This window comes from Anomaloglossus baeobatrachus, chromosome 11 (genome assembly GCF_048569485.1).
Source record: "Anomaloglossus baeobatrachus isolate aAnoBae1 chromosome 11, aAnoBae1.hap1, whole genome shotgun sequence".
NCBI lineage: Eukaryota > Metazoa > Chordata > Amphibia > Anura > Aromobatidae > Anomaloglossus > Anomaloglossus baeobatrachus.
Genome location: NC_134363.1, coordinates 133,537,092 through 133,562,027, shown reverse-complemented (window position 1 = coordinate 133,562,027; position 24,936 = coordinate 133,537,092). Strand labels below are relative to the sequence as shown.

At 49.4% G+C, this 24,936-nt stretch overlaps 1 protein-coding gene across 1 annotated transcript; it reads right to left on the bottom strand.

Annotated features, from left to right (window-relative positions):
* Positions 1-8,114: 8,114 nt before the first annotated feature.
* ICMT (isoprenylcysteine carboxyl methyltransferase) lies at positions 8,115-24,632 on the bottom strand. The gene is made up of 5 exons (XM_075328950.1): positions 24,387-24,632; positions 21,881-21,969; positions 19,709-19,878; positions 18,931-19,148; positions 8,115-10,598 (listed from the first exon to the last, which is right to left on the bottom strand). Exons 1-5 carry the CDS (start codon positions 24,597-24,599, stop codon positions 10,416-10,418), a joined length of 873 nt encoding a protein of 290 aa, XP_075185065.1. The 5' UTR covers positions 24,600-24,632; the 3' UTR covers positions 8,115-10,415.
* Between the last annotated feature and the right edge of the window lie 304 nt (positions 24,633-24,936).

Here is a 24,936-nt window from a genome sequence, read left to right as displayed (position 1 = left end):
GGCGAGGGGGTCATTTGTAGAGACTGCACGGTCTTGGCAAGGGCAGCCACAGTCTTGGTCAGCTCCTGGAACTGCTGTCTGAGCTCTGCAGTGGGATCCTTATCCAGGGACTGCGCCTCAGCCCCTGCAGTGGCTCGTGTTGCAGGCACCACCCCGGGGTACGTGATAGCAAGAGGCCGGAGGGGTACTGGGTCATTCGGTGTAGATTCTCTCAGTACCCTGATGGCCTGGTCCTTAAACTTTGCAAAGTCCAGAGCAGGGTTCTGCAGGACCAGGATACGCAGCTGGGTCCTGTGGGCATCTGACAGGAGCCCCTCTATGAACTGCTCAGTTAGGAGTTTGTCTTCTTCACGTACACTCTCTGGGTCCACCTGTTTAACTGCTTTCAGGGCCTCTTGCAGGTTTAAGGCATAGTCCCTTATGCTGTCTGTGGCCCGCTGCTTGCACCCAAAGAATCTCATCTTTATCTCTGCTGCGGTGCGGGTGTCAAAAGTACTCTTTAGCTTGGCCAGTATCTGGGCTGCTGTCCCTTTATCTGTATCAGGCCAGGACTTCACTTCACGCTGGGCCGCGCCGGCTAGCTGTCCCATTACTATGCCCACCTTCTGGCTCTCAGTCAGCGGATACACCCGGAATAAGCTGTGCAGGCTTTCTCTGAAGTCACTCAAGGTATGGGACTCCCCGGAGTACTGCGGCAGCCATTCTGCTCCCGGTATGTACGGCATGGTGATCGGCATTACCGGCGCTACAGTGGGGGCTGGGGCGACGGCGACTGGGACTGCTTCGGCCGGTGCTGCGGCGCCTTGGGCGATGGCAGCCACCTGCTCTCCCTCTGAGTCGGACATCTTCCTCCCCCTTAGTGAACCTTACCAGGCTCCGTTCACTTTTCAAATTTTCTTCTGGGTCGCGCGGGGTTAACAGCGCTCTGCTCTGATGGCGCGCTCCCTTCGCGCTCTTTGTCAGGCACGCCCCCCTTCTTCCTGCGCTCGGCGAGGCTAATGGCGGCGGTTTACAGACAGTACACAGTCTTTTAAGCACAATTCCTGCAGGCGCACAGTACCCGGTGTGACCGGGCACGAAATCCTGTTCGTGACGCCAAAAGTGACTCGCCCACCCCAGGGCTGTGGGACACCCGGTGCCGGGCCGGACTAGTCCGGTGGTAGTCAGTGGTGGCTGGGCCCGGCTCCGTGGCCCTGGTGGGTGTCAGTTGAATATGTGGCTGATGACTTTAATGTTTGTGTTCGTGACGCCACCTGTGGTATGCGGCTATTAAGCCGCCGCTGCTGTGTGAGGCCACCGGGATGATGTTATGGCAGCAATGTTGGTACTGCTCCCCACAGGTGGAGCAATGCCCGGGGCACAGTTGGTGCTTGTGGAAGTCTATGGTGCTGCGTGACTAACACGGTGCAGGGCCGACAAGCAATGAAAGAAACAGGCACAAACAGTAGTCTCTTTACCTTCTCCTCTTTTACTCGGCAGAAACTTAGTCCAGGGAGACCGTCACAGATGGTATAGATGATCCGGCCGGCCTGGAAGTGCCTGGGGTGATCTTTGGCCAGTTGAGTATGAGGCCTACTCCTTAATCTTTCTCTGCTGTTTTAGGACACTGCACTTTGGGTTCGCAATTGCCCTCTTGCTGCTGGGACTTGTTGTTCGTCCCCTTTTCCGTGTGGTAGACTGCGCAGGCCCTCTCTGGTGCTTCTCTGCTGGAGCCCACACCAGGCCCTTGGGATGCAGTTGTACCTTCAGATTGCTTCTGGGACAGGGGGCTTACAGCTCTCCTGCCCTCCGGATTCAGCTACCAGGGATGGATTTTATGCCCTGGCAACTACAGACTCCGATGTCCGAGTCCCTGCTGTGCCTCTCTGCTCCCCTTGCTTCACTGGGCCAAGCTATCCCAGCTCTAGGCCACAGTTTACAAGGCAGCACTACTCTGCGTCTGCACTCTTTCACTCCTGTCTCCAGACTAACTAACACTTCCTCCTTCCAGCCAGACTTAAGGAATGCTCCCTGAAGTTCCAGGTTCAGAGCTCCCCCTGCTGGCCGGAGGGAGAACTGTGTTGAGTGTTAACTTACTGGCCAATAGATCTCCCAATTACCTCCAGGCTCAGCATTAACCCTTTTGGGAGGGCAATGCTGTTGTGGCGACCAGGTCCTGGGGCGCCACATTGCCATTACTGTAAGAGACTGTGTTTCTGATGAAGCAAAAGTACACAGCATGAGGCCTAAGACACACGGCATGAAAATCGGAGCGAGTGAATGTGATAAAACATCGCATTCCACTCAGACCAATATTAGCCTGTGTGCCAGCACCCATGAGCGATTATTTTCTCAGCCCTATTCGGACCATGAAAACAATCTCAGCATGCTGCGGGTGGAATGCGATCTTGGTTTCTCTCGCACCCATTCAAGTGTATGGGGTGAGAAAAAAAATTGCACTGCACTCGCATTACATTGGTGTTTTGCGAGTGCAGGGGCGAGAATGGCAATAGCCCACAACTGAGGAGAGAGGGAGATAAGTCCCTCCATCCCCTCCTCAGCACCGGCCCGCCCCCCACAGCTGAGGTCCACTCACACGATCGGACCTCAGTTGCAGGGACACTCGCATGACACTCGGCTCTGTTGTACTGCCAACGTTAGCAGAGTGTCATGCGAGGATCGCAGTAGTCCCTGTGTGGCCCCGGCCTTAAACCCATGGTGGCAGCGTAGCCTTAATGTTTGTGCACATGGAAGCTTCTTGCAGAGTTTCTAAAGCAGAAACGCAAAGTTTTTGAGGAGTTTTAGAAATTTTCAGCTCCAACAAATCAATGTCCACAGCCTTAGTTGATAGTTTTTTGTTTTGTGTTTTTTTTTTTTTTTTTACACGTATTTTTTTTGGCTGAAAAATACAAGTTTAACAATTAAGTATACCAATGGGAATGTTCAATATCTGTTTAACCAGTGTGCATTACAAATCCCTTTAAAACATCAATTTTATTAATTAAATATTAAAATCCGCCCAGGTGAAAAACTCCAAAAACTCAATATATAATCAATAAAAAGGGAGAGCTACTATGGGTCAGGTGCAACCAAATATTCTGAAGTTACACAGGCAAATATAAAGATAGAAAAGTCAGTCCGAAATTTATTTATACTATAGTGACCCTAGTATGTCACTATATCTGGCTCTGCCTAACAACGGAGGGTATGACGCCCTAACGTAGCTGGGCGCCCCCATTCCTCGACAGCTGACCCTCACTCACCCTACTTGACCCTACCAAAATGATGATAGTATCTGTACCAAATACTAACATATGGTGTAATACTCCATTTTAATTTCAATAAGAGGAGTACCTCAAATAACAATTCTATAGGCACAGAGAAGGGAACAACTGTAAAACGGGTACAACAATAAGTTATGATATTTACGGAGGCAGACCAAATAAACAGGCCTGTCCAAAACTTATTTGTGTTGAAGTGACCCTAATATATCACTATACATGGCATGGTATAGTGATATATTAGGGTCACTTCAACACAAATAAGTTTTGGACAGGCCTGTTTATTTGGTCTGCCTCCGTAAATATCATAACTTATTGTTGTACCCGTTTTACAGTTGTTCCCTTCTCTGTGCCTATAGAATTGTTATTTGAGGTACTCCTCTTATTGAAATTAAAATGGAGTATTACACCATATGTTATTGAGAGTATTTGGTACAGATACTATCATCATTTTGGTAGGGTCAAGTAGGGTGAGTGAGGGTCAGCCGTCGAGGAACGGGGGCGCCAAGCTACGTTAGGGCGTCATACCCTCCGTTGTTAGGCAGAGCCAGATATAGTGACATACTAGGGTCACTATAGTATAAATAAATTTCGGACTGGCTTTTCTATCTTTATATTTGCCTGTGTAACTTCAGAATATTTGGTTGCACCTGACCCATAGTAGCTCTCCCTTTTTATTGATTATATATTGAGTTTTTGGAGTTTTTCACCTGGGCGGATTTTAATATTTAATTAATAAAATTGATGTTTTAAAGGGATTTGTAATGCACACTGGTTAAACTGAAAAACACAAGTAAAACAAGAGTTGTAAAAGTAAACATTTAATAACAGCTTGTGTGTAGGAGCATGTTTTTCCAACTTCTGTCTTCAGTGGTCAATTTTTTTTTTCCCAAGCAGAAACACCCGAGGAATTAATAAGTTGCTGATTTTCCATGTGGGGGAAAAAAATACCATACTTTTCAATGTAGATTATGGTGTGCAGTGTAAAGAAACCTTCAGGGTGAAAACATGCATACCCTCGGAGTATTCGTGCAGATTTGATTTTTGAACCGGATTCTGCTCCAAACAGGGCCCACGCTGTGTAGTTTTGACACGTATTTTCAGAAATCTGCATGTCCATTGTGAAGCCAGCAATGTCTATGAGAATTCAGAAGTGCTGAGCCCACGTTGAGTATTTTTCCCTTGTGTATTTGGTGCAGATTTCTTGTTTTCTGCACCAAATCCGCAAGGGAAAAATAAGCAACGTGGGCACAGCTCTTCTGAATTCTCATAGACTTTGCTGGCTTCACAATGGACATGCAGATTTCTGAAAATACGCGTCAAAACTACACAGCGTGGGCACTGGGCCTTACATGCCCTTGGGGTATATTCATGCAGATTGACGAATTTAGAAACAGATTCTGCTCCAAAATCCACTGTAACATGCTTTAAATATGCTTCAGATTTCATTCTAAAGAGAAGACATGACTCTAAAGCACATGGTACTGTTTTTCAGCATCATTTTAAGCAATAGGAAGCTTACTCCTTATTTTCAATGGTTTTTGAGCAAAACTTGCTTCAAAATTACAAAAGCCCTCTAAAAATATATATTTTATAAATCTGCCAGAGCCCAAAAATGGAGACCCCTGGTCCAATCTGTGTGTTTATTATGATAGTAGCCATATCACTGGCTTCGCAAACTTCTCTGAAATACTCTGTGCTGCACATGGACATTGTAAATGAATAAACGACGTGGCGTATAAATGTGTAAAGCGATATAATTCTTTATTTCACGGTGGGTATCATGGGTTACTATTTACACATGCAGAGTGTCGCCCAGAATACACAGGTAAATAAATACAAACATCATCGCCAGCTGTAAAATCACAAGCTGAAGATACAGGGCAGAAAAGTTCAAAACTTTTATTTTTTTTCAAAAAAAAATAAAAAAAAATAATAAAAAAAAAATATATAATGAGCAGCAATTCCAGTCCCTCCAGGCTCCTGTGAAACATATTCGGATATCTGATTGTCTGCAGGAATACACAGGCAAGGCTACGGGCTGGAAAGTTCAGGCAGGAGGCCGGCGGCCATACTGGAGGTCAACCAATGTCCGGTATTGTATCGGATGTTTTTTTTTTTTTTTTTAGTTACCATAAAACTTAACTTTTGGATCACAAAATTACATTAACCATTGTGAACCCTTGCAAGTTCAGATAGGCCAATCCTACACATGAGGAGCACGTTGGCTAAAAGATTTTGGCCAACACCAATCTAAGGCTGCTTTCACACATCCGGTTTGAGCAGTGCGTCTCAATCCGGCTGTGAAACCTATGCAACGGATGTGGCGAAAACACCACATCCTTTGCATAAGTTTTTACATGCGGCCCGTCCGTTTTTTTTCCGGTTGCGGCACGCTACTAAGCATGCGCAGTGGAAGAAACCGCATGTGGCAGCCGGATGCGTTTTTTTCCGCATCCGGCGTCCATAGGCATGCATTGAAAAATGCGCCGCAGCGGTCGGATGCGGCGCGATGCATTTTTTTTGCCGGACAAAAAAACGTTACAAGATACATTGCCTCCGGCCGCCGCTTTACTTAATTTTGCCGCATCCGGAAAAAAACGGATGCAACGCAAAGCCATCAGGCACAATCCGGTAACAATGCAAATCTATGGGGATAAAACGGATGCGGTACCGGATCAGTTTTACCCGTTTTTTTCCGGGTTGTGCCTGATGGAAAAAAACTGATGTGTGAAAGTAGCCTAAGAGTGAAAAAAAATGGACTGATTTCCACCACTTTGGTCCATTTTTACCCTTGTATCAATTTTTCTTGTACAGAAACAATAGAGGTTACTTAAGCTTCTCCTGGCAAACAATGGATGCAAATTGGGTGCCATCCACAATTTTACAAGCCCATGGACTTGCACTGGCAACTTTAATCCATACCATGGATCAAATCAGACGTGTTTTTTTTTTTTTAGACCACTGTCCACAAAAAAATAAAATCCACTTGTTATGAAGAGCCCCATAACTTATAATGGGTAAGTGATCATGTGGAAGCCGGACGTCTGAATGTTGCCTCCTCCGACAGCCAGTTGTCACTATACTTGGGGGAACCAACAGAAGTTTGAAAAAGGGATGTGAACGGAGGAGAAAAAAAAACAAACTTAAAACTTGTGGGAAAAAGTTAAGAAATTACTGAACTTTGCATGAAAGAAATGTTGAAAAATGCCATTTAAAAGAAATGTCCAAGTAAATTAATAAAATCATGAAGCGGCGTTACAGATGGAGCGGTGTGCAGCACACACTTTTACAATGATTTACCTTGTGATGGTAGTGACCCTGCACCATTATAGTATATAGTTATTTTTGCCCTTCACCTCGGCCCGAGCAAACAAGACCCCTATTCCCCCCTCCACCTTGTATGCAACTCATTAGTTAGGACTGTATACTTTGTATAATACTGAATTCTCAACAACATGGTGACGAGTGACCTTAGACAATTCTACAGCTGTGGTACAAGTATGGAGGAGTCATCCATGTGTAAGGCAGAGTATTAGTATGTGCGCGTGGTCCATCGGCCACATCAGTAATCTGTGGCCTCCAGACGGAAGCTCTTAAAACTGCCTCCTACCTGACTCATTTTGATTGGCCAACTTACTGTGATGTCATCATTGCGGCATGACATACATGTGACGTCACATGACGGGAGGCATGAAGCAGTTCCTAAGAATCACCTCTACAAAGCATCCCTTTACGTAAGAGCATCTGCCAACTTACCCTGATCAGCCATCTTATACTAGACAGGCACCTTCCTTAAGGATAACCAGAATAGTACATAAATTTAATAAGACGGCCGCACGTCCGGCACCACCCATGAAAGCCGTGCCCATCTGTGAAGACCACAGCTCTTATTATAGGAGCAGTTTGAGACACTAGGAGCTTGAATTATTCTGTTCAGTAGTTTTAGGTGAACACCATGATGGCTCTGATGTATGGCACATTTCACCATCGTGTGTATTTGTCAGTAGTTTAGCATCACCTTATCCTGAGATTGATCCCGTCCCCTGCTTATAATACCGGACATATATCAGCCGCAGTGAACCAAAAACATAAAAAGGTCAAATTCAGACTCTGTAGATGTGATGGACGTGTAACTTGTATGTCTTTGGTCTTGGTACCTTCATACAACGAATGGTCATGTCAGGCTGCAATCACTACAGGGGTGTAGAGTTGTGGGGCTTCTGGCGATTGTTCCTCGGGTATGATCATGATAAGACCATGCTCCGTCTAGAAGGGGAATATTTGCAGTAACAGCAGAAGACCCCCCCCCCAATGCCAACAGACGCCAAGAATCAGTAAGTGTTGCTTGTCCTGAATAACACTGAAGTTAGCCAAGCCGGCCCAACTATGGGGCCACTGATGGTGTTCAAGGTGAAGTGAACTTGGGTGATAATCCTGTACCTGCCGCTCTCCATTCACAGTATCAGTCTCGTCATCAATACTAGTGCAAATACCTTAATAGCATTCATCCATCAGCATCATTCTTACTGACATAATACTGTGTTGTCAGGGCTGGATAGACCCATGTGCCCCTATTATATTTTGGACAGTTACCCTCTTACTGGCGTGTCCCTTTAACACTAGAAGTTCCAGGAATTTCGAGCTCCATAGGGTTCCAATGGTAGAAATGTCAAATGACCCCTCTCTGGGACTTCTACTGTTAAAGAGGACCAACCACCAGGATTTTCCTATATAAACTAAAGCCAGTGCTATACTGGCGCTATCATGCTGATTCTATACATACCTTTACTTGTGAGATCAGATATATAGTTTCTGAAATACAGGCAAGTAAAGTTTGTGAAATGCACTGTTGATTGATAGCAGCTACAGAATATCAAATAGGTGGGTCGGGTTTTGTTAGTGTTACCGCCCGTCTGCCTCTTTCCTCCCTCCTCCTAAAATAACAGACATCGGGAGGAAGGACAGACCAGCAGACAGGGACGGGAAAAACTAGCAAAACCCGACCCACCTATTAGATATTCTGTAGCTGCTATCAATCAAATAACAGTGCATTTCACAAACTTTACTTGCCTGTATTTCAAAAACTATACATCCGATCTCACATCTAAAAGGTATGTATAGAATCAGCATGATAGTGCCAGTATAGAACTGGAAAATTCTTGGTCCTCTTTAAAAGAATATTCCCATGATACAAAGGTGACATTCACACATCTGTGTTTCACCGTCAGAGAAATGGACCGATATTTTTTTCCCTCAGTAGTCATCTTAATTGTTTCAGTTTTTTTCCTGCATCCGGTTTCACAGAAGCAAGACTGAGCTGCCTTTTTTTTTAACTTAAGGAAACATGGATGAAAAAGTGCAGGATAAATGTTTTCCATGTAACTTTCTTTTATACGGATTCCCATAGACTTTAATGCAAAGCGGATGAAAATGGATCTGACCTATTTTTAAGTGATGTGTGTATGGATCATTTATACTTTACGGGTCTGTGTGCTCTACGGGAAAAAAACGGACCTGTACTAAGGAAGTGTGACCCATCAATAATATCTTATGACTTACTGACTGGTGAGAGTCTAAAGGGGGCTTTACACGCTACGATATCGTTAATGTTTTATCGTCGGGGTCACGTTAGTGACGCACATCCGGCATCATTAACGATATTGCAGCGTGTGACATTTACCAGCGACCGTAAGCGACCTCAAAAATGGTGAAAATCGTTCACCATGGAGAGGTAAACCCAAAACCAAAAATCGGTAACGGTTGATTATCGATGTTGTTCGTCGCTCCTGCGGCAGCACACATCGCTGTGTGTGACACCGCAGGAGTTAGGAACGTCTCCTTACCTGCCGCAATGCGGAAGGAAGGAAGTGGGCGGGATGTTCGTCCCGCTCATCTCCGCTTTGATTGGCCGGCTGATTAGTGACATCGCGGTGATGCCGAACGTCCCTCCCCCTTGATGGAGGGATTGTTCAGCAGTCACAGCAACGCCGCCGACCAGGTAAGTGCGTGTGACGCTGCCGTAGCGATAATGTTCGCTACGGGAGCGAACACACGATATCGCACACGACGGGGGTGGGTGCTTACACGCTCAATATCGCTAGCAATTGCTAGCGATGTCGTAGCGTGTAAAGCCCGCTTTACTGATGGAGATACAATACCTAGAAGGGAAAGGTATCGCATATCACACATTATGATTAGTGTGGATGCAACATATGGGAACCCGACCAACTATGAGAATTAAGGCCTAGCACACTAGTTTTACTGCTTTTCCACTGCAGGAGTGCCACCGTGGCCATGGTCTGTGCAGGGAACGGCACTATGGCCCTGTTCGGTGGGTGACCAGGAGCGTTACTGTACCATAAAAGCTCAGCAAGGCGACGCACCAATACTATCGATGACCTATCTAAACCAGAATACGAGAAAACCAGCTTAAGAACATCTGTGACCAGTATTCCCAGTTACTGACTGCAGAGAACTACAGCAGCTACACTCACTTGGATGAAACAGTAGTCTGCCAGGGAAGAGACTTTGGCTTCTTCATTCCTAAAATTATTGGGGGTCCTGATATTTGGGAGTAGGCTCATCAATAACAAGGTCTTATTATACTCCCCTTTATAGCAACATAACTTGTGTTTTCAAGACTCCTTCTGCTTACAGAATCATTACGCCTGGTCCATGAATGCCTCCTATCTGGAAGATCTACACACACCGTGCCCGCTGCGATCAGCACAAGGTGCTATGGGGCAACCATCGCGTGTGCCACGTTCCCGGCGTTGTGCCTGCACGTCACTGGAGCCAGCGTGCGACATCCATTCTTGTGAGTGATCTAGAAAGAAGCAGCCTCTTCTATACACATCAACATCCTTTAAATATATTTATATATATAAAATGTTCTATAAAAAAAGTTTTTACCCCCTGTATTGTGATCTAGGATTCCAGAAAGGACCACTGAGCCGGCAAGAATTAAAGTGCGAACAGAAAAAAAATAATATTTATATGTCCGCTCGTGTGGACTGATTCTTCATAGCCCTTAACGAATCCTCTTCATTCAAAGAAAGATTGTAAAATCGGACTCTACGTATTCTCCGTCTTGTGTGCTGGCAGGGAAATCCGCAGAAGCGGAAGGTCACCACTAAGAGCTGCTGAGCCATCTTATAGCTCCATCTTAACTCCGTTTATGAAAGGCAAGCCTGTGGGAACGTTTCTTTTATAATCGACGTATGCTTGCCCAAAGAAGTGGATCAGCGAGAACTCCTCCTCCTCAACCCGCTCACGGAAAAACCTCCAGGACGCCAAAGTATAGCCGATCAGACAGACGGGATTACAGAGCAGAACCTGTAGACATGCAAGAGAAATCTGGGTAAACATATGTTTTATTGGTTACATGGGGGCAGTATTATAGTAGATATATTCCTGTAAATAGGGGCACTATTGTAGTAGTTATATTCTTGTACATAGGAGGCAGTATTATAGTAGTTATATTCCTGTACATAGGGGCAGTATTATAGTAGTTATATTCCTGTACATAGGGGGGCAGTATTATAGTAGTAATATTCTTGTACATAGGGAGCAGTATTATAGCCGTTATATTCTTGTATATAGGGGTAGTATTAGAGTAGTTATATTCTTGTACATAGGAGCAGTATTATAGTAAATTATTCCTGTACATAGGGGCAGTATTATAGCAGTTATATTCCTGTACATAGGGGCAGTATTATAGTAGTTATATTCCAGAACATAGGGGCAATATTATAGTAGATATATTCCTGTAAATAGGAGGCTGTATTATAGTAGTTATATTCTTGTACATAGGAGCAGTATTATAGTAGTTATATTCTTGTATATAGGGGTAGTATTATAGTATATATAGTCTTGTACATAGGGGGCAGTATTATAGTAGTTATATTCTTGTACATAGGAGGCAGTATTATAGTAGTAGTTACACATTCTTCTTCCGAGGACAGTAGTGTGACCCAGCACCTGCACGCTTTATACGAAAGACCATTATAAAAAAAATATATAACCTAGCAATGATTTTATTATTGCTCCGATTTGCTTTTTACAGGAAATCTTTTATTTCCATTAATTACAGGATGTGGAGACAGCATGTGTTTTATTGTCAGGCATTAATAAGACTATTATATTTATAATTGTGAGTAAAGAGCAGTAATAATGGAAATGTGCACTTAGAACTATACATTTTTGTTAGAAGTTCAATGATCATGAGTTCAGAACAAGTTTGGAGGCGGCTACGACCACAGGCGAGTAAAGGGAACCTGTGGAGTTTGATAATTCTATTTATGCAGATGTAGGGTTAATCTGCAGGTTAATAGTGTTATGAAGGTGCCCAGCCATTGTACTGAACGTGCTGTTTTCAGAGAGAAAATGAACTTAATTCCTCCCAGGAGCCGCCAGCTTTCAGTCTTGCAGGCGTGGACAGATTAGGCTAGGTTCACATTTCCGTTGTTTTGCATCAGTCACATGCGTCAAGCAACGCATGTTACATGTGACTGATGCGTTGTACAACGGATGACAAAGAACAGAAATCATTGTCGGACTCCGTTGTGTGCGGGGGACGGAGCCGAGCGGGGCCGTGGCGCTGAGGACATCAGTGCCGCGGGGACTGCAGGGCTGGGGACAAGTGAGTGTGTGTGTGAGTGTGTACACATGCGGAGTGCGGGAGGATGCGGAGCCGAGTGGGGAAGTGTCGGGCTCCCTGCACACGTATCCAGGGTAAATATCGGGTAACTAAAAGCAAAGAACTTTTTGCTTGGTTAGCCGATATTTATCTTGGATACCAGCGTACACCACTTAGCGCTGGCTCCCTGCACACGTAACCAGTGTAAATATCGGTTAACTAACCAAAGCGCATTGCTTGGTTACCCGATGTGTATCCTGGTTACGGGTGCAGGGAGCCAGAGAGAGCATGCGCAGCGAAATCCTATGGATTGCGCTGCTCAAACGACGTTACAGGCTGCGTTGCTCCTGCCCGGTGGTCAGTTAAAAAACGACTGACAGCAACGCAGCGCAGCCTCATCAGTCGCAGTCCGTCACTAATAGAAGTCTATGGGGAAAGAAGGGAATTTTGTTTACTTACCGTAAATTCCTTTTCTTCTAGCTCCAATTGGGAGACCCAGACAATTGGGTGTATAGCTATTGCCTCCGGAGGCCACACAAAGTATTACACTTAAAAGTGTAAGGCCCCTCCCCTTCTGGCTATACACCCCCAGTGGGATCACTGGCTCACCAGTTTTAGTGCCAAAGCAAGAAGGAGGAAAGCCAATAACTGGTTTAAAGACCAATTCAATCCGAGGAAACATCGGAGAACTGAACCATACCACATGAACAACATGTGTACCCGAAAAAACAGAAAAAACCCCGAGAAAACAGGGCGGGTGCTGGGTCTCCCAATTGGAGCTAGAAGAAAAGGAATTTACGGTAAGTAAACAAAATTCCCTTCTTTTTCGCTCCGAATTGGGAGACCCAGACAATTGGGACGTCCAAAAGCAGTCCCTGGGTGGGTAAAAGAATACCTCGTGATAGGGCCGTCAAACAGCCCTTTCCTACAGGTGGGCAATCGCCGCCTGAAGGACTTATCTACCTAGGCTGGCGTCTGCCGAAGCGTAGGTATGCACCTGAAAATGCTTGGTAAAAGTATGCAGACTCAATCAGGTAGGTGCCTGACACACCTGCTGAGCCGTAGCCTGGTGCCGTAATGCCCAGGATGCACCCACGGCTCTGGTAGAATGGGCCTTCAGCCTTGAGAGAACCAGAAGCCCAGTAGAACTGTAGGTTTCAAGAATTGGTTCCTCGATCCCCCGAGCCAGGGTGGATTCAGAAGCTTGCGACTGTTTACGCCGACCAGCGACAAGGACAAAGAGTGCATCCGGGTGGCGCAGGAGCGCCATGCGGGAAGTAGAACCTGAGTGCTCTCACCAGAACCAACAGATGCAAATCCTTCTGAAATTGATGGACTGGACGAGGACACAAAGAAGGTGAGGTGATATCCTGATTGATATGAAAGTGGGATACCACCTTAGGGAGAAATTCCGGAATCGGACGCAGAACTACCCTGTCCTGGTGAAGGACCAGGAAGGGAGATTTGTATGAGAGCGTTGCTAGCTCGGAAACTGTCCTAAGAGACGAGACCGTTACTAGAAGGCCACTTCCCGAGAAAAGCGGGAAGGGAGACCTCTTTCAAAGGCTCGAAAGGCGGCATCTGGAGAGCAATTAGAACCTTGTTCAGATCCCAGGGCTCTAACGGCCGCTTGTACGGAGTGCTGAGACGACAAACTCCCCGTAGGAACGTGCGTACCTGAGGAAGTCGTTTCTGAAAAAATACAGATAGCGCTGAGACTTGTCCCTAAAGGGAACTGAGCGACAACCCTTTTTCCAACCTAGATTGCAGGAAGGAAGGAAACAGACGATGCAACCGGCCAGGGAGAAACACCCTGCGCCGAGCACCGAGATAAGAATATCTTCCACGTCCTGTGGTCAATCTTGGCGGACGTTGGTATGCTAGCCTGTCTCATGGTGGCAACCACGTCCTGAGGTAATCCTGACGACACTAGGTTCCAGGACTCAATGCCACACCATCAGGTTGAGGGCCGTAGAATTCAAATTTGGAAGAATGGCCCTTGAGACAGCCAGTCTGATTGGTCTGGTAGTGCCCCCGGTTAGCCTACCGTGAGGCACCACAGAACCGGGAACCACAACATCCTCGGCCAATCTGTAGCGACGAGGATGGCGCGGCCGCAGTCGGTCCTGATCTAGCGCAGCACTCTGGGCAACAATGCCAGAGGTGGCACATAAGGTAGCTGGAACTGCGACCAATGCTGAACTAAGGCGTCTGCCGCCAGAGCTCGATGATTGTGAAACCGTGCCATGAAGCTGGCACATTGTTGTTGTGCCGTGACGCCATTAGATCGACGTCCGGCCTCTGTCAGCGGCGCCAGATCTCCTGAAACCCGTCCGGGTGAAGAGACCATACCCTTTCGGCCACACCCCGGCGACTTAGGAAGTCAGCTTCCTAGTTTTCCACGCCTGGGATGTGAACTGTGGATATGGTGGATGCCGTGTCTTCCACCCACATCAGAACCTGCCGGACTTCCTGGAAGGCTTGCCGGTTGCGCGTTCTTCCTTGGTGGTTGATGTATGCCACCGCTGTGGAGTTGTCCGACTGAAGTCGGATTTGCTTGCTGTCCAGCTGCTGTTGGAAGGTTTGTAGGGCAAGATACACTGCTCTGTGTTCAAGAACATTGATCTGAAGGGTGGACTCTTGCTGAGTCCACGTACCCTGAGCGCTGTGGTGGAGAAAAAACTGCTCCCCACCCTGATAGACTCGCGTCTGTCGTAACTATCGCCCAGCATGGGGATAGGAAGGACCTTCTTTTTGACCATGAGGTGGGAAGAAGCCACCACCGTAGAGATTCCTTGGCCGCCTGAGAAAGAAAGACGACTCTGTTGAGGGAGGTCGACTCCCCGTCCCATTGGCGGAGAATGTCACATTGTAGTGGACGCAGATGAAACTGCGCGAAAAGAACTGCCTCCATTGCTACCATCTTACGTAGGAAGTGCATGAGGCGTCTCAATGTGTGCGACTGGTTCTTAAAGAAGAGATTGCAGCCCGTAGTGAATGCTGTTTGTCTAGCGGAAGCTTCACTATCGCTGAGAGAGTATGAAACTCCATGCCTAGATATGTTAGCGATAGGGTCGGGGTCGGATCTGACTTCAAAAAGTTGATGATCCACCCAAAACTCTAGAGAGTCTCCAGCGCAACGTTCGGGCAGTGTCGGCATGTTTCCTAAGAGAGTGCCTTGACAAGTAGATCGTCTAAATATGGGATCACAGAGTGACCCTGAGAGTGCAGGACTGTGACTACTGCTGCCCTGACCTTGGCGAAGACCAGTGGGACTGTCGCTAGCCGGAAGGTAGAGCTACGAACAGAAGGTGTTCGTCTCCTATAACGAAGCGTAGAAACGCTAGTGCTCTGGATCAATCGGCACGTGTGGATAAGCATCCTTGATGCCTAATGATGCTAGGAAATCTCCTTGGGACATTGAGGCGATGACATGGCGGAGGGATTCCATCCGGAACCGCCTGGTGTCCCCGAGCTTGCTGAGCAGTTTTAGATCCAGAACGGGACGGAACGGCCCGTTCTTATAGGCACCGCAAATAAATTGGGGTAAAAACCGTGACCTTGTTCCTGAAGAGGAACGGGGGTCATCACTCTTTCTGCCTATAGAGTGCACCCTGTTTGCAGAAGAGCAGCGGCTCGGCCGGGAGGTGGAGAAGTTCTGAAGAATCGAGTTGGAGGACGAGAAGTGAGCTCTATCCTGTACCCGTGAGACAGAATGTCTCACACCCAACGGTCATTGACCTATGGCAGCTAAATATCGCCAAGGCGGGTGAGCCTGCTACCGACCGAGGATGCGGAGAGAGGAGGCCGCAAGTCATGAGGAAGCCGCCTTGGAAGCGGGTTTTCAGACTGTCTCTTTTTTGGGCGTGACTGAGCCCGCCAAGAATCTGAGCTCCTCTGATCCTTTTGAGTCCACATTGGACGAGGAAAAATGGGACCTGCCCGAGCCTCGAAAAGACCGAAACCACGACTGCCTCCTGCTCTGTTGGGGTTTGTTGTGTCCGGGCTGAGGAAAGGATGAATCCTTACCCCTGGACTGTTTAATGGTTACATCCAAACGCTCACCAAACAGTCGGTCAGCAGAAAAAGGCAACTGGTTAAGCAACCTTTTTTGGAAGCAGAATCTGCCTTCCATTCACTTAACGAGCAGACCAGGCTCTGCTTAAAAACACGGAGCAGCGGAGGCTACTGCCGTACGGTTCGCAGAGTCTAGGGCAACCTGAATCGCGTAAGAAACAAATGCAGACATTTGAGAGGTTAAGGATGCCACCTGCGGCACAGATGTACGTGTAACCGTGTCAATCTGTATAAGACAAGCTGAAATAGCTTGGAGTGCCCCAAGGGTGAGAATGCTGGAGCCAACGGTGCGCCGACAGTCTCATAGATGGATTTAGATCAGAGATCCATCTGTCTGTCAGTGGCATCTTTAAGTGCAGCTCCATCTCCCACTGCCACTATGGATCTGGCTACAAGCCTGGAGATTGGAGGATGCCGCTTGGGACACTGGGTCCAGTCCTTGACCACGTCAGGGGGCAGGGATAACGTGTATCCTAAGCCGTTTGGAGAAGCGCATATCTGGATAAGTGTGGTGTTCCTGGACTGCCTCTCTGAAGGCAGAGTGGTCCAGAAAAATACGTGAAGCTGACTCCTACACTGGAGGAGCTGGGTGAGAAATAACCAACATTCTATTGATGAACGCTATAAGATTATTCACTATGGCGTCACCATTAGGTGTATCCAGATTGAGAGCGGTCTCAGGATCAGAATCCTGAGCCGCTACTTCCGCCTCATTACACAGAGAGTCCTTCTGCTAGGACCCTGATGAAACCGAGGGCCGCTCATAGTGAGCCCGCTTAGGCTGTCTGGGACTGACGTCTGTGCAGAGCCGTGACTCTGGGATGCGTGTGACATTCCCGGAGCTGTTAGTTGTTCACACTGAGGGGGGCCATGGATCAATGATTCAACAGTGCCCATGTTGTGAGAGACATGTCCGGACTGCTAGGCTTCTAGTATCATAGCCATAGTCTCAGAAAATCTGACAGTAAAAACTGCAGACACCATCCTCATCCTCTGGCCATTAGCAGAGACTCCGGCTGAGTTGGATATAATGGGGGTCTATGTAACCTGCCGGCCGTATAGCCGTACATGCTGTACCGGCTGCATAGAAAAACATGTGGTTCTGCACCTTTGTTTTACACAGAGAATATGCTGATAACTCCTCCGCACAATCCAGGAGGGTATATACAACGTGCGACCAAACAGTGCAATGTATATAGTACAAGCATATCTATAAGTGCACTTCTGCACTAATGGGGTTAGCACCACAGGTGCTGCTTAACGCCTGTTGCAGCGATTGTGTGACTATCAGAATGCCAGGGTCTTCCACACTTGTCTCTGTATCTACAGAAACTGACACTAATGGCTGCCGGCGTCCTTGTAGAGAAGGAAGCCGTGGGCGTGCCTGAGAAAGTGCGGGAATCCGGTTTCACAGTGCACACAGTGAGAGGGGTGGAGTATGCAAAACATACTCCAGCTCTCAGCGCTGCTGTGCTATGCAGCGTCACGCCCCTACCCTGACTGTCAGGCCTGTGGGCGGTAACGAAGGGAGACTAGGCCCAGAAGCCGGGGACTCGAGTTAATAAGCGCGGCCGGCATATCAGTGCTGGCCGGCGCGGAAGTCCCCGGCGCACCACAAATCCCAGCGGCGCCTTAAATAAAAATGGCAGCGGCGGTTAGCGCAGTAGTCACCCAATACACTAACACACCCAGCAACGCTGTGGTGTGCGATGGCACTAGTGCGGACAGCGCCGCTGTCCCTGGCGCACTAACACACCCAGCAGTGCTGCCGTGTGTCTGCGCGGTCCCCACAGGGACACAGAGTACCTCCATGTAGCAGGGCCATGTCCCTGAAGATACTCCGCTCCATGTCCAGCAGATACCAGGGGCTGTGGATGGAGCACGGCCTCAGTGCCTGGAGACCGATAGAATCCCACTTCACCCAGAGCCCTGTAAAAAGGGATGGGGAAGGAAGCAGCATGTGGGCTCCAGCCTCCGTACCCGCAATGGGTACCTCAACCTTAACAAACACCTCCGACATGAAGTGGGGTGAGAAGGGAGCATGCTGGGGGCCCTGTATGGGCCCTCTTTTCTTCCATCCGACATAGTCAGCAGCTGCTGCTGACTAAACAGTGGAGCTATGCGTGGATGTGTTGCCTCCTTCGCACAAAGCACAAAACTGGTGAGCCAGTGATCCCACTGGGGGTGTATAGCCAGAAGGGGAGGGGCCTTACACTTTTAAGTGTAATACTTTGTGTGGCCTCCGGAGGCAATAGCTATACACCCAATTGTCTGGGTCTCCCAATTCGGAGCGAAAAAGAAAAATGGATTCCTGCAAAATATTTTGCAGGATACCGTAATGCCTCAAGGCGACGGATTGTCACTGATACAAAACAACGGAAGTGTGAACCTAGCCTTAGTCACCACTCAATGTCAAGATTTTAGTGATGAACGTAAGAGCCGCCTAGTGCCGCAATATGCGTATAGCCGCCACTGTCATGGTTGTGACTAAGTGCTCGGGGCACAGCTGCATGACTGAATGCCGGCGGCTCATGGGAGGAATAAAGTTAATTTTCTCTTGGGTGCTGCCATCGCAATACTGTGGCCGGGAACATTCATAATGCCATTAACCTGCAGATTAACCCTGTACCTGCTTGTTAATAGCAGTATCAAAACACAACAGGTTCCCATTAACTGCAATCTGTGGTGGAACATAGCAAGTGTACAATTGCCCAGGAGGAAAATCATTACACAGTCCTCATAGAACTCAATAAGCAGTTCGTGTAATGCAAGTGCTCTGACACCGTTTGCAGTTCTGTGTATGGTCAAATTGTGCCTGGGATTTTAATGAATGGTTTTTCCCGAATAGTAAAAAAATAAATAAAAAAAAAAAAAAAAAAAAAAATAGACAGTTCAGGGACAGGGCAAAAGAGGGGGAAGATAACATATTTAGGATAGAAAATAGGTTTATACCTGAGTCCCAATGCTCCAGTAGAACCAACCCACATAGGACGGGTGTCTGAACCAGGAGTACACGCCGCTGGTCACCAGGGTGTGCGTTTCCGATTTCTCATTTTGAACGATGTGATTGAAATTGGATCCGGCTGTAAGCATTGCAGATTTCCTCAAAGACTCGCCGAAGATAACCATGAACAGCCCAATGATGCTCAGCCATGTGATCTGCTTCAGTTCTGTAAAGGAGGAGAATGCTGTCAAAATAGAGAAAACCGCCAAACCTCCACACTGCAGTACCATCTGGTTACTGCTATGCTGGTTATGTCACTTTAAAAGGGACTGTCAGCACAGAATGACTGTTCAAACTGAGCACAGGCGCTTGGTGCATCATGGCGGGGCCAAGTATTTAAGTGCACCTTCTCACAAGGAGTGAGTGCAGAAATGGGACCTGCATCTAGCAGATGCATCTCATGTCTTAAATTATGAATACCCTTGGGGGCTTAGACCAACAAGTTTTTGGATTGACTCAATGTATATAAGATTAAAAATATCCCATTATTTTGCATATAAAGCAAAAAAAACACAAAAAAACCCTCTGTGTGAGTTCATTCTTCAAATCAAATGTTCCCTTCCGATCTACCTTCTCGTCTACCAGTCGTCAATTGGGAAGAATGAACTGGCTCAGTTACAGGAGAGTGGTAGAGGGCTGAACACTCTCAGGGTTGGTCGGCAGATCCAGTAACTGACGACCCATCATACATGGCCACTACCGGTCGGCTGCTGAGCGAGCATGCACCTGGATAAATGGTTTTCTCTATAGTGAACTCTAGCCAGGAGGAGATGGCGGCCATCGTGTACTCCACACTGTGATTCAGCAGGAAGGAGTCCAGAGACAGGCTTTTAGGATTGTTCATTGCTGTAATCAAATATTCCGAGTAGTGGAAAAATGAGAGCGAGCAGATGTACCTGGAAGAGAGGACGTCAGATCAGCATGGAATCAAAATCATCAATAGCGGATTGCTAAACCTAAGGCTGCTTTCACACTGCATTATGACCTACGTTCACTGGTCTCGTTGGCGCTTCCGTCCAAACCCCCCCCCCCCCGCAAAATGTGTTTCGAACGCATGTGCCGACGGGGCCATTGTCTGTAATGGAGCAGACGGAGTCACTGTGTGCTCTGTTTTGCACCATTTTCGGGCTTATACGCTTACTGCAGGTGGATACCAAGACGTAGTAGATTGTGTCTGTGTGTCCGCCTCCAGAAAGCGTATCCGCCCGAAAATGGTGCACGACAGAGCACACAGCGACTCCATTACAGTCAATGGCCCCGTTGGCGCATGTGTCCAAAACACAAATTACGGGAGTGGAAGGGGGGGGGGGGGGGGGGGTGTCGGGACCAGTAAACATATGGAATAACGCAGTGTGAAAGGACCCCAAGGCTGAGCTGAGCGCACACTGTGCAGTTTTTGACTAGGAAGCCCGCAGTGATATACAGTACCTGCTAAGTTATTAAGAGCTTAAAACTCATCTACTCGTTGTGGAAATTTTACACATATAGACATACGATGTGGATTTTACATGGAGTCCGTCACTCCCTAAAATGCCTTTTATACAAACTATACAGTGATATACTGGACGCCGACCCCTATAGAAATCATACTAGCACTGTGCCTGTTGGAAAAGTAACTTAAGCGGTGCACTCACGGCGTGGCCATCAGCTGGGTGCACCGCTACGCTCCCTCAATTTGCGTCTTCAGGGCTGCCATAGTCTGATGGATAGAGTGAATCCTGCCTGTGTGCACAGATACTGGAAGTGCCGGCCACACTCCCACTATGCAACAAATTTACTATGTTTGCCAAAAAAGAGTCTGAGATCTACAGACTCATGACTGGCTTACATTTCATTTTGTACTACACAGACTGCTCCCAAAAAAGTTCCATTTACACTATCCACAAAAAGTTAGGGATATTTGGCTTTCAGCTGAAACAATCTGCTGAGGTTCGGCATTGCACTCTTCTTGAAGGGCGGCCCTCAGGTCATTGAGGTTCTGGGGTACAGAGTTACAGCCTCTACACAGCGGTTTTCTTTGTGATTCAGGTCCACCAGTCTCCAGCAACCGTTCCCTAATGATGCGACCTCGATGAGCTGGAGCACTGTGTAGTATTCACCATCTGGTTCCGAGGAGAACTGTTCACAATGAAGTGGTCATCGGAGTGGGATGTGGCCAAAGTACGTCCACTTCTCTGCCTTTCTGTGACTCTTCCAGTCTCTCTGCGTCTCTGTACAACCTGCTGGTGACACTCTGTGACACTTATCTCAGTGGCCACTTCTGTCTGAGAACATCCTGCTTGAACCCTCACAATGGCGCTGTACTGCTGAAATTGTTCAGTGTCGTCTTGGTCTCCTGATGTCAAAATGTGAACAGTATGATGAGGAGGACGGTTTAATACCAATTCTAATTCCCTGAAATTTACTGGGTGATTCATGGATCAAACACCTGTTGTGAATTTTGCCATTAGGCTCCTTGTTAGAGAACAGCAAGTTGTGCAAAAAATACTCAAACATTGAACATGAGCATCCAAAAGATTAGAGAAGGTCACCTGAAAAGGTTAGAGGGCATTGTAAGGTCATCCTAAAATGTCACTCGAAAGCCAAATATCCCTAACTTTTTGTGAGTAGTGTGTGATGAGAGTCGTGCACCTTTTTGAAAATTCGGAACACTATACTCGAGTGGACTTTGGGTTCAAGACTGGAGCGAGTGTGCATCCAAATCACCAGATACATCAATGTCCATACACTTTTCAGCCAGGTAGGCTATAGATATTGATGGTGGGCCTCTGTGAGCCCCCTTCCTCTGACACGTCAGCAGCTCCCAGTGGTGCAGCCTCAGGCTTGGACCCGTAATGTTAAAAAAAAAAAAAAAGGGTAAATAATCCATGTGACCAATTTTGGGGCATACAGACTTACCACCCGAAGTGCCTCCATGGTGTCTGAGTGATGCCCATTAACAAGCCACAGCCAAACGCGAAGCCTAAGAAGGCAGCTCTGATGGCGACCTGCGGGCAAAGACAACACATGGTATAAGTGATGATACAAGAGATCTGATCATTAGTGACAAGCCCACCTGTCTCACAGCCCGGCCCCCCGCTGCTCTGCTGTGTTTAGTCTGATCTCTGTAATCCTTTTAGAAATCTCCTGCAATCTGTTAACCTCTTCCTTCCTGCACAACATGAGGTAAGCTGTACTTAAAGGGGTTGTGCAGATAGCTCTGTGGTCTATTAGGAACGTCATAGACTGGAGAGTCTGAATGAAAGGGGGGCAGAGGACTCACTGCCACTATGTTATACTATGATGTGCATTGGCAATAATGGGGGTCCAGGCAGTGAGATCTGTGAAGGGCACGGGCTGCAGTTTATACACTGACATAATCCACCACTATGCACTGACCCTATAACAGTACAAATGAGGAGGCAATCTGATGTCTATAGCTCAGTGGTGCTGGCATAACAACCCTAGTTTGTGATCCTGACTCCCATTTGCTCTCCCTGTTGCAAAGGGTCACTTCATGCCCCCCGATGCCCCCCCCAACTCTCTCTTGTGCCCCCATCTCCCTCCTCCTGCCCCTGATTGCCCATCCTGCCCCTGCTTCCCCTTATGGCCCTGCTCCCCCTTGCCCCCCACTTCCCTTCTCCAGTTTCCTTATCGTGCCCCATGCTTCCCCCCCCCCCCCACCTCCGTGCCCCATGCTTCTCCCCCCCCCCCTCCGTGCCCCATGCTTCTCCCCCCCCCCCTCCGTGCCCCATGCTTCTCCCCCCCCCCCTCCGTGCCCCATGCTTCTCCCCCCCCCCCCTCCGTGCCCCATGCTTCTCCCCCCCCCCCCTCCGTGCCCCATGCTTCTCCCCCCCCCCCCTCCGTGCCCCATGCTTCTCCCCCCCCCCCCTCCGTGCCCCATGCTTCTCCCCCCCCCCCCCTCCGTGCCCCATGCTTCTCCCCCCCCCCCCTCCGTGCCCCATGCTTCTCCCCCCCCCCTCCGTGCCCCATGCTTCTCCCCCCCCCCTCCGTGCCCCATGCTTCTCCCCCCCCCCCTCCGTGCCCCATGCTTCTCCCCCCCCCCCTCCGTGCCCCATGCTTCTCCCCCCCCCCTCCGTGCCCCATGCTTCTCCCCCCCCCTCCGTGCCCCATGCTTCTCCCCCCCCCTCCGTGCCCCATGCTTCTCCCCCCCCCTCCGTGCCCCATGCTTCTCCCCCCCCCCTCCGTGCCCCATGCTTCTCCCCCCCCCCTCCGTGCCCCATGCTTCTCCCCCCCCCCTCCGTGCCCCATGCTTCTCCCCCCCCCTCCGTGCCCCATGCTTCTCCCCCCCCCCTCCGTGCCCCATGCTTCTCCCCCCCCCCTCCGTGCCCCATGCTTCTCCCCCCCCCTCCGTGCCCCATGCTTCTCCCCCCCCCCTCCGTGCCCCATGCTTCTCCCCCCCCCTCCGTGCCCCATGCTTCTCCCCCCCCCCTCCGTGCCCCATGCTTCTCCCCCCCCCTCCGTGCCCCATGCTTCTCCCCCCTTCGTGCCCCATGCTTCTCCCCCCCCCCTCCGTGCCCCATGCTTCTCCCCCCCCCCTCCGTGCCCCATGCTTCTCCCCCCCCCTCCGTGCCCCATGCTTCTCCCCCCCCCCTCCGTGCCCCATGCTTCTCCCCCCCCCTCCGTGCCCCATGCTTCTCTCCCCCCTTCGTGCCCCATGCTTCTCCCCCCTTCGTGCCCCATGCTTCTCCCCCCTCCGTGCCCCATGCTTCTCCCCCCCCGTGCCCCATGCTTCTCCCCCCCCGTGCCCCATGCTTCTCCCCCCCCCGTGCCCCATGCTTCTCCCCCCCCCTCCGTGCCCCATGCTTCTCCCCCCCCTCCGTGCCCCATGCTTCTCCCCCCCCTCCGTGCCCCATGCTTCTCCCCCCTTCGTGCCCCATGCTTCTCCCCCCTCCGTGCCCCATGCTTCTCCCCCCCCCCCTCCGTGCCCCATGCTTCTCCCCCCCCCTCCGTGCCCCATGCTTCTCCCCCCTTCGTGCCCCATGCTTCTCCCCCCTCCGTGCCCCATGCTTCTCCCCCCCCCTCCGTGCCCCATGCTTCTCCCCCCTCCGTGCCCCATGCTTCTCCCCCCTTCGTGCCCCATGCTTCTCCCCCCCCCTCCGTGCCCCATGCTTCTCCCCCCCCCTCCGTGCCCCATGCTTCTCCCCCCCTCCGTGCCCCATGCTTCTCCCCCCCCCCCCTCCGTGCCCCATGCTTCTCCCCCCCCCCCTCCGTGCCCCATGCTTCTCCCCCCCCCTCCGTGCCCCATGCTTCTCCCCCCCCCCTCCGTGCCCCATGCTTCTCCCCCCCCCCTCCGTGCCCCATGCTTCTCCCCCCTCGTGCCCCATGCTTCTCCCCCCTTCGTGCCCCATGCTTCTCCCCCCCCCCCTCTGTGCCCCATGCTTCCCCGCAGCGCACGCTGTACCTGGTAGAGATGAGCCCGGTAGAGGAGCAGCAGGACGCCGTTCACCACTGCCACAAACACTGCGAGCGTTATTCTTCCTGGGGCGCTGCCCAGCAGGCTCTGCCCGGGCTCCGTGTACCTGCTGGTGATAAACGGTAGTGAGATGACCGACACACCGAGCACGAAACTGAGCACACTAACTCTGCCCTCCACTACCAGCCCACTGCCGGCCATCTTGGAGGAGGCAAAGAGGAAGCCGGGCACGCACTTCCGATCCGCTGTCTGACGTCAGGACGCATATTAGGAGGAGGTGTTCCTCATGATCGCCATCTGCTGGGCGCATATCGGTAGTGCAGCGCTCTTACATGTGCGGAGCTCCTTGCTGCAGTGGACGGGAATGAACCACAGGATTTACATTAATTTTACATTAATACAGTTTTGTGTCATTATAAGTTTTGAATTCCACTTGGTGTATTCATTACTTACTGTTTTCAAGATCTCAGCTTGCTGTCAGCGAATGACAACTTCCAAATGTGGAACTTAAATAAATAAATGGAACTTGAAGCTCAAG

Bases quoted from the DNA above. Each gene is read 5' to 3' on its own strand.
- ICMT (XM_075328950.1), bottom strand. From the start codon at position 24,599: ATGGCCGGCAGTGGGCTGGTAGTGGAGGGCAGAGTTAGTGTGCTCAGT. The intron at 21,970-24,386 runs GTACAGCGTGCG...CTTTGCCCGCAG, and splicing joins ACCGGGCTCATCTCTACCAG to GTCGCCATCAGAGCTGCCTT. The intron at 19,879-21,880 runs GTAAGTCTGTAT...CCTCTCTTCCAG, and splicing joins CCATGGAGGCACTTCGGGTG to GTACATCTGCTCGCTCTCAT.